This window comes from Canis lupus, chromosome 21 (genome assembly GCF_003254725.2).
Source record: "Canis lupus dingo isolate Sandy chromosome 21, ASM325472v2, whole genome shotgun sequence".
Taxonomy (NCBI): domain Eukaryota; kingdom Metazoa; phylum Chordata; class Mammalia; order Carnivora; family Canidae; genus Canis; species Canis lupus.
Window position 1 is genome coordinate 48,585,329 of NC_064263.1, and position 9,845 is coordinate 48,595,173.

The 9,845-nt window shown below is 56.1% G+C and overlaps 1 protein-coding gene across 1 annotated transcript in view; it reads right to left on the reverse strand.

Moving 5' to 3' along the window:
* LGR4 (leucine rich repeat containing G protein-coupled receptor 4) overlaps nucleotides 1–714 on the reverse strand; it is a 100,358-nt gene extending 99,644 nt beyond the window's left edge. The window contains exon 1 of the mRNA XM_025459813.3: nucleotides 349–714. Within this exon, the coding sequence (XP_025315598.1) occupies nucleotides 349–533 (185 nt within the window). The 5' untranslated portion in view covers nucleotides 534–714. The remainder of the gene's footprint in view (nucleotides 1–348) is intronic.
* Nucleotides 715–9,845: the final 9,131 nt, after the last annotated feature.

Below are 9,845 nucleotides of genomic sequence, written 5' to 3' on the forward strand. Positions count from 1 at the left end.
GGCTCCTCCCGCTTCTGGACCTCGGGCCTGGGGGGGCGGGGGCGCAGGAGCGGGGTCTGGGCCGCCCCCCGCGGTGGAGGCCCCTGCGCCCTGGCCCGAGGGGGCGGCCCGGGGCCACCGGGCGGGGCTCGCCCTGGCGGGGGCAGGTGTCCCCCCGCGGCCGGGTCTGTGAGCCCGCGGCGGGGGGCTCGCGGGGGGCTCGCGGGGGGCTCCGGCTTCCTCCTCCCGGGCAGGCGGGGGCGCCGCCCAGCAGCCCCCACGCGGGTGGCCCCGCAGCCCGCCCCCGCCCCCGCCCGCAGCGCCCCGTCCCTGCAGCCCCGGCCTCCCGCACCCCGTCCCCGCACTCACAGCGCTTGGGTGAAGGCGCTCAGGCCCTCGGGCACGGCCGTCAGCCCCTTCCCCGAGCAGTCCACCCGACGGTCGCCGTCGCAGCTGCAGGGCGCCGCGCAGAGGGGGGGCGCCGCTCCGCTGGGCTCGGCCGCGCCGCGCAGCCCCAGGGCGAGGAGGCACAGCAGCCCCAGCGGGCCCGGCATCGCGGCGGCGGGGCGGCCGGGCGGGCTCGGGCTCCGGCTGCGGCTCGGGCTGCGGCTCCGGGTGCAGCTCGGGCTCCGGCTCTGGCTGCGGCTCCGGCTGCGGCTCCGGCTCTGGCTGCGGCTCCGAGTGCAGCTCGCGCTCCGGGTGCAGCTCGGGCTGCGGCTCTGGCTGCGGCTCCGGCTGCGGCTCCGGGTGCAGCCCGGGCTCGGCGGGGACTGGGGCTCCGGCGGCGGCTGCAGCCCGGGCTCGGGCCGGGGCGGGCGTGTGGTCGGCGGGCTCAGCGGCCCGCGGCAGCAGCGCAGGGACGCGGCGCTCCGGCGTGCGGCCCCCCCCGCCGCCCCATGGAAGCGCAGACGCAGCCCCGCTCCTCCCGCGGCTCAGGCCAGCCGGCCCGGCCGTGCGCAGCCGCGGGCGCCGCGCTCGGCCATGGCTCCCGCCCCGGCCCGGCCCCCGGGCCCCTCAGCGCCGCGCGGCGCCGCCCGCAGCCATCCCGCCCCGCCCGCCGCCCGCCCCGCCCCCCGCCCGGCTCCCGCGCAGACCCCCGGGCTCGCTCCCCGCCGCCGCCGCCGCCGCCGCCGCCGCCCCCGCCGCCTGGCGTCCCGCTCGGTGCAGGGCTGCGCGCCGCGGGCCCCGGGCCGCCGGGTTATGCAAATCACCCAGGTCGGTGCCGAGCGCCCGGGCCCGCGGAGCGCCATTGGCCGGCGGGCGCCGCGCTCATCGGCGGGCAGGGCCGGGGCAGGGCCGCGGGGGCGGGTCCCCGCGCGTGAGTGACAGCGGGGCCCCGGGACGCTCCTCCGCGAGGCCGGCCCGGGCGGGGCGGGGCGGGGCGGGGCGGGGGGGATGGGGGGCTCCGGCCCGGCCCGGCCCGGCCCCGGGGCACGGCGGCAGCCCCTACAGCGGCGACCTGCGCGGCCCGGAGGGCGCGGACCCTGCGAGCTGTGCAAAGGGGAAGAAGGTCTCGAGGAGGAGGGGACAAGCCTCCCTTCTTGGGACACGCACGCGGGCTTGCTCCGAGGCTCCGGCTCTGCCCCCCAGCAAAGCAGCGCAGCCCGCGCATCCAGGCCCCTCCCTGCACCTGAGCTCTGTGCACCTCCGTGGAGAGGCACCGGGGAGCTAGGTCTTAGCAAGCAGTGAACCACCCAGGACACGGAGTTCGGGTGCTCTCCACCCAGAGTCCTTCTCAGGGACCTTAAAACCCTCAAACGCAGGAATCTCCTAAGAGGCCACGGGGCTGATGTTTCCAAACACTGCACACTTTTTGCAAGGAGAAAACACTGAGAAGTCAGCAGCAACTTTGGGGGCGGGTAATGGTCAGCATCCCCTCCCCTTGTGGACTTCTGTGGCTTCGCAACCCCGTGGAAGTCATTATTCGCACCCAATACTGTCTTATGGGCGCCTCCCCTCTCCCTTTCCACTGCGCCTTTTGGGTTGTTTTATTATCTACGTCGAAGATGGTTTTCCTGAATGCTTTAAGGCAGGTGGGGTTGAAGATGCTACCGTGAAGTTTACCACTCACCTCACCTAGGTAAAATTAAAGAAAATGGAAATAAGTTGAAACAGACCTAAGAAGTTTGAAACGGAACACTGCCAATCAGCTTTGCATTTGAGAGTTTATCTTCAAAAAACAATGCCCCGTTGGGTCCATGACTAACATACAATAAAGTGATTTATACGCTAGAGAGTGGATAAATACAAACGTGCTTGGACTTACAGTTTTTAAGAATGACATGTTTCCTCTGATTGTGTGTCTGAAAGAGAACTTAAAGATATATGGACAAGCCCCTGGTTTCATAGATGAGAAATCTGAAGCCCTCAAGTCCTGTGCTCTGCCCAAGACCATCACAGGACGACTCCCGGTCTCCCGGCTCCTTGTCTTGTGCCCTCAGAGCCTTCCCTAAATTGGCGCCCATCACCTAAATCGTTTCTATTATTTTCTAGCAACTGCCATGAGAAAGTGAAGTGAGAAAACATTGTAAATTTGGTTTCTTTGATTCTTTTAAGACCGCTCCTTTATAACAACAATGAAAGAGGACAGAATTTCTCCTGCCAAGATACCACTTTCCTATGCTGCTTTAAAATGAGAATTATATATTAGGGTGATTTTTTTTTTTGCCCCAAATAACTTTTCTCTCTTCTAAAGTAGTGGTTTTTAGACTTCCAGAAGCTTGAGAGTCACATGCAAAGCTTGATTAAAAATGCAAAGTGATGTAATAGGCTTGGGGGGAGCCCAGAAATCAGCATTTTGATGCACATCGCGTGAAAGTGATATGGGTAGTCCATAAACCACATTTGTCCTTTGCTTCCAAGGAATGAGATATTAGGGCTGGCAACTTAGGTGAAAGGAGAGATTCAGATTTTGGAGAAAAGAGAGATGTAGATTGTACTGAAGGATGAGTTCCTATTGTCTATCAGGTGAAGAAGGTAAGAAAAGAGGGTTCCAATTTGCAGCTTGTCCAAGAAGACAAAATATCCACAGCAATGGCCTTGCTGTTAGCACGTTACTATCTCTTATAGTTCCTATATGTGCTTTACACTGAAGATAAATTGGCCAATTAATCTTCACTTTTTGGATAAGATGTCCTAAGAGAGCAAAACAAATTAATTTTTTAGAGCCTATACCCAGATAACTAGAGAAAAATGATCAGCTCTGGAACCGTAAGGACCTAGAAAGATACGAGGATGAGCCAACATGTGTTAGCAAGCAAACAGGCAGCAGAGTCTCTGTTTCCAGACAGGCTCCCCTTCCCCCTTCCTCCCTGCGGTGGGTGAGGGCGTGCGTAGCCCCACAGGCTAAGCGAGAGCACGTGCGGCCTGGCTGCAGAGCTTCTGCACACTCCACAGGGCACGCGTGGGCAGGGGAAAGGCCCCCTTTTTGAGCGATGCTCACCTAGGGGCTCTTGGGCAACGGGCACAACAAGGTGACAGAGTAGTGGACAAGCCAGACTTTGGTCCCACTCACCTCCTCACCAGGCTGCATAAGTGTCTGCAAGAGGCTCTGGCTGCTGGGCCACGGGCTGCTGTGGAAATAAAAACCGGGAGGTCTTGGGGGGTCTCCTCTATGCCGTAATGATTAAAGGCCTCAAACATACAGAATTTCATTTTTATGACTTATTTCCAACTTATAGGAAAAACAAAAATCTGAGTTCACAGCCATCAGCTTAAGATACAAAAATGCCACAAACGTACGCGAAGCTCCCTTTGTACCTCTCTCCAATCTTTGTTGACTTCCCAAGTCAACTCAACCTGGTAGCTTTATGAAATACGTGTTCATGAAATATCTCATCGTCGTTAATTCATCGTTATTACATAGCATCTATTTTAAGGATGCACCCCGTATTTATTCATTCTGTTATTAATATTAAACTCGTTTCTACTTTTTCTAACAATGCTACCATGAATATTCGTGTACAAGTCCCCTTGTTACACGAAGCATGTGACAGCTTCTCTAACGTGCCTTTCCTTGCTACACAGTGTATGTGTGCGTGCGTGCGTGTGTGTCTAGGAGTGAATTATGTGCACTCACCATTATTGGATATTGTGAAATTGCTTTCAAAAGTGATTGCACTTACTTGTGCTTCCCACGGCAGAGAATAAAAATTCCCATTTCTCTATGCCCTACCAACAGCTGATGTTGCACGACCTAAATGTTCGCAAATCTGGTGCATATGAAATGCAATCTCAGTGTAGTTTAAAGTTTAATTTCTCTGATTACAGCTCCATCTTTTCATCTAGTTATTGGACATTCCAGGGCACTCTCCTGTGCATTTGCATTGCCTATTCATTTCCTTTGCCTGTTTGTTTTCTATCGGGTTGTTCATATTTGTTTTCATTTTTAGGGCCAGATAGTTAATACTTTGGGCTTTGCCAGCCATATGGTCTCTGTCACAACTATTCAACTCTGCCAGTGTAGCATAAAAGCAGCCGTAAATGACATATAAACAAATAGATCTGGCTGTGTTCCTATAAGACTTTTTGGGCAAAAATAGATGTTGGACTAGTTCTGGCTCATGGGCCATAGTTTCCCAGCCCTGTTTTATAGGTGCTAAGTGCCTATCGAAGTCTGATTATTTTGGAAAACTATTTGCAGGATTATGTGAAATTCACAGGGACACACCTCAAAGGTGATCATCTTTTCCTCCAAGTTAAGATCAAGCACTTGCAAATTTCTGGGCTCTGTGGTGAGCTCATACTGAAGCTTATATTGCAGAATGAGCTCAGAAGAGCCCATTGCAAGGCAAAAAAAAAAAAAAAAATGCTCCCCTTTCTGGAATGAATGGTCCACAAAGAGTCCTGGGCACTCAGGTTTATCTTATTTTGCATTCAAAAGGCACCCCCAAAATTTTTGACCTGAGGCAATCGCATGAAAAATGGCTGTTGACTTTATAAAAGCATGAGTGCCAAGCCTGCCACTCCAAGTTATAAGCTGAACATGTTTATTAAAGACATATTGATTTGCATATATATATGTATAAATGGGTATCGATGTGTACATGTACATAAACATTTCCAAACATGAGAGATTCAGGGAATAAAGAAAGACTATCACACCCATCAGCAATCCGGTTTATAGCTAACATTGGAGTCCTCAAGGGCTGCTGTCTCTATGCTGTGAGTCCTCCACATTTGCATTTGGGGCTAGCAGAGCTCCCACGCTGGTTCAGAGGCTTGCGGGCTTTCCATCCTGGTCTTAAATAGGCACTTTCACCCACTTGTCCTTCTCTTCCATGACTCAGTGTCCCTAGAGTGGTCCTATTGTGGATACGACCTATTTTTTAGGGATAATTTAAAACAACAACAATCAGTTTGAAACACAAAAAATAACAATGTGAAATTTTTTACTTTTTTTTTTAAGATTTTATTTATTCATTCATGAGAGACACACAGAGAGAGGCAGAGACACAGGCAGGGGGAGAAGCAGGCTCCCTGTGGGGAGCCCGATGTGGGACTTGACCCCGGGGTCACAACCTGAGCCCAAGGCAGATGCTTAACCGCTGAGCCACCCAGGCGCCCCAAAATTGTTGACATATTAAAAGTAATCACTTCAGTTGCACTTGTGGCCAAATTTGGGCTTCTGGGCCCACTTCGTCTACTGCTATTTGTGCAGAACTGAGAGCCCTTGGGATGTGAGGACAGGCAGCGAGGCTTCTGGAAACCAGCCCTTTTCAAGACGTCACCAAAGAGTCCTTAGATTCCAGACCTGGTTGGACATCGCGGGGGGTCAGAGACCCTTTTCAATAGTTCTGAAGACCCATATTGACCCCACATTTCCACACATTTAGGTAAATATCAGAAATATTTGCCTATTCATACCTAATCCTTGCAAACCTGATTTTCTCATCCTGATCTCTCCCAAGAGGAGAGTGACACTCAAGGGAACAGCTCCTGAATGACGGAACCGCCTGTGGCTCCCAAGGCCTGAGCGCATAAAGTACTGGGCCCGACCTAGACGGAGGGGAAAAGCGTTACAGAAGCCAGGCACTGTGACCCGTGCAACGGTAAAGGTAAAAAAAAAAAAAATCAGAAAGGAAGTCTAGAAAGATTATAACCTAGTCACACTGAGGATTTGTTAGGGCCAAAGTGTTGATAAAGTTCTGTCACTGACTTGGGTTCCTTTTTACTCTCTCAGGATTCCCAATAAAACTTTGCACACCTGAGGAAGACCATAGCACGAGACAGCCACGTCAAAGAACTACGTGCAAAATGTGTGCAGCTCACAAAATAAGCGCACACAGAGGACCAGCCCTGGGCCAGGTCGTACCTGGCTCCCGAAATAGCCTGGAACGCTCTTCTTTGTCTGCAGGAACGGACTTGGGAAGGAATCGAGAAAAGGAGGCGGCAGGAGAAGCTATGGGGGTGGGGAGAGAAGACAGGACGTGCTGCACATCCTGCTCCCGCCTTGCACGCCGACGACTGTGTCCACGAGGACAGGCCCTCTGTGGGTAATTCCAAGGCCTTTCTTTTTGTCCGGTGACAGTTACGACAACCTCCTCACACCAAGGAGGGGCGAGCACGATGAAAACTTGAACAATCCTCAAATCCCCCAAATGCCTTTAAAATCTTTTTTGAAACAAACCAAAAAATCAGAGACCATGCTTTTTTTTTTATATATCCCCAATTTATTTTATTTTTAAGCAAGCTCATTGAAATTTTATTTTTATTTTTAATTTTTTTAACTTTTATGTATTGGAGTTCAATTTGCCAACATATAGCGTAACTCCCAGTGCTCATCCCGCCGAGTGCCCCCCTCAGTGCCCGTCACCCAGTCACCCCCACCCTCCGCCCACCTCCCTTTCCACCACCCCTTGTTCGTTTCCCAGAGTTAGGTGCAGAGACCACGCTTTTTAAAACCCAGGCAAACTACCAACTGTCTGTAATTTTCCAGATTACCTGAGAAAGGAGCAAAGAAAGCAATGGAGACTGGGTCAGTGGTGTTGGGCGTTAGGAAGATGCCAAAAATACTGCTCTGGGAGCCTGGGCGGCAAACTCTTACTACTATTTATTAATCTCTCTTTAGCTTCATGTTAGTGTTAAAATATATTAATTCAGTTCATAGAAGACAATGAGGAAAGTTAAAAAATTTCAATATGAAAGAGTGAATGGAGGACCTTGAGGTGATGGACACACACACACACACACACACACACACACACTTTCCAGTGAGCTCTACAGCCAGTGCGGGGTTCGAACGCATGCCCCGGTGATCAAGAGTCACATGTTCTACCCACTGAACCTGCCAGGTGCCCTGAGGTGACAGAGAAACATATTATCGTCACTTGGCCAGTTTGCTCCTTTTATTTCAGAATAACACAAACTTGCGAAGATTTCTAACATTTTCTGGATTTTTTTTTTTTTTTTTTTTTTTGTCCAAGCAATTTTTACCACCTTCCTACTCCTGAGACTGCTCTGCTAGGGAATAAAGAGTTTAGGTTAATGCAGGGCAGTCCACCGTCAACCACTGGAGGAAGATGTCTAAAACTGGCCCGTGCACTGGTTCTGATGTCCTAGGCCTGGGGTGGGCCCGGACTCTCAGTACCTCAAAGTCCCCGATGCCGAGGTCGTCTCCCACCCCAGTGTCCGACGCTCTGCTAGAAGATTGTGCCCGCTGGCTCCCTGGGGAGCAAACCCGACGGCAGGATGGCTCAGCCTACTGGGGGAGCTGGGAGGGTATGGAGGGCGATGCTTCTGAGGAAAATGGGGAGGGGACGGCAGAGTGAGACGCTAGGAGCCGTGGGACGAGGGTCGAGACACAGGTTTGACTCCAGGCCGGGAGAGAAGGAAGGGCGAGAGGGTGGGTGAGTCTCCGTCAGAAGGGCGCTTCCATCCCCGTCTGGGGGACACTCACCACGTAGAGTCCTTGTCTCCTGAGTCTCCAGCTGCTGTGCTGGTCACTGTCCGGGTCCAGCCCAGCGGGGCTGTCGGTCACTTGGCCTCCCTGTGGTCCGAGGTGCGTGTCCACGGCCGAAGAGCCTCTGACGAGGCCTGCCTCCCTTCAGGCGCCTTCTAGTCCACCTTAATTTATGGAATCTAGAAAACTTAGGGCTAGAAAGGACCTAAAGGCTTGTTCAACCACCTGCCTGAGGCTGCAGAATGGGCCACAGCGTCTGTGTCACTCTGGGATCCGTCGAGGAGCAGCACATTCATGCCCACCAGCAGCCCAGGCCATCCACGGGCCGTGGACCTCCAGAAAGCACCAGGCCGTGTGGTTACATCCTCCTGGATGCTGGGAAGTGCTCAGAAGTACAAGGACACGTGCAGCACGTGTGTAAAACCCCGACGTGCAGGAGGGAGAAGGCCGGCACGTGGGGGACAGTCAGCCAGTGAGCGGGGCGCGTCCCTGGGCCAGTGGCTCTATAGTTGGGTTACTCTGTGTTTTTAATTTGTAGGGAAAAGACAAAATTCTTCACACATTTACTGTCCCACGAAGCGAGGTAATCGCAAGGCCTCAGATGGTCTTTGGTTTATTTACAGAACGTGCCCGTCCTCTCTGAAAGGACTTTTCTCTCCATCAAACATCCTGTCTGGGCTCCGGGGAAGATAAGGAAGAGGCCGAAAGCCAAAGATACTGCCCAGTCGACTGATGCGGTTGGGAGTCGGAGGCCTAAGATGACACCAGCCCCTGCGCCCCGCAGGCCCTGCCCCGCTCTGCCCAGCCGCGGCCACCTAGGCTCGGCTGCGGGTAACGCTGAGGGAGGGCTGGTTTCCTTCCAGGCAGTGTTTGAGTTTCCTCAGTGACAAAGTTTTGAATTTTATAAAATACATTTGATTTTGCATTTAAAGAAAAGATTGTACAGAAGCTGTTATGTGACCGCAGAAGGTGCGCAGCACCCTTGCGGCTGCTGTGGTTCTCCTCCCGCGGCCCTCCTCCCAGGGGCCCTCCTCCCTCCCCTCGTGGCCCTCCCCTCGCGGCCCTCCTCCAACCCGCGGCCCTCCTCCCCCGCAGCCCTCCTCCCCACGCGGCCCTCCTCCCCCCTCCTCCCCCTGCGGCCCTCCCCCCGCGGCCCTCCTCCTCCAATGGCCTTCCTTCTCCCGCGGCCCTCCTCCCACGGCCCTCCTCCCCCCGCGGCCCTCCTCCCCCCCCCCGCGGCCCTCCTCCTCCCTCAACCCTCCTCCCCTCTGCGGCCCTCCCCACGCGGCCCTTCTCCCCCCGCGGCCCTCCTCCCCCCTCTGCCCCTGCGGCCCTCCTCCCCCGCGGCCCTCCTCCTCCAATGGCCCTCCTCCCCCCGCGGCCCTCCTCACCCCCCCCGCGGCCCTCCTCCTCCCTCAACCCTCCTCCCCTCTGCGGCCCTCCCCCCGCGGCCCTCCTCCCCGCGGCCCTCCTCCTCCAATGGCCCTCCCCCCGCCGCGGCCCTTCTCCCCCCTCTTCCCCTGCGGCCCTCCTCCCCCCGCGGCCCTCCTCCCCCGCGGCCCTCCCGCTGCCACCCTCCGGGACGCAGCGCAGGCTCGGAGGGCCTTTCGGTGCGGCTCCGGCCCCGGCCCCGGTGGCAGCGTCGGGCTGGGCCAGCGGCGGCAGACCCGGCCGGGGCGGGGCGGGGCGGGGTGGGCCCGCCGGGCTGCAGGCCGCGGGGGCCGCCGGCAGGGGGCGCGCCCGGGACCGCGTGCAGGGGTGCAGCCGCCCGCCCGCCCGCCCGCCTGGTCCCACGGGGCCTCGGCCGGGCGGGGCGTGGAGCGCCGGGGCTGCGAAGCGGGAAAGACAGCCCGCGGGCGCCCTCTTGTGGCCAAACGTGAAAGGCTGCGAGGAAAACGACGGGGCATGTACCCCTGCGGCTCCGCGCGGGGGTGGGGGGTGGGGGGTGGGGGGTTGTGCCAGTGCC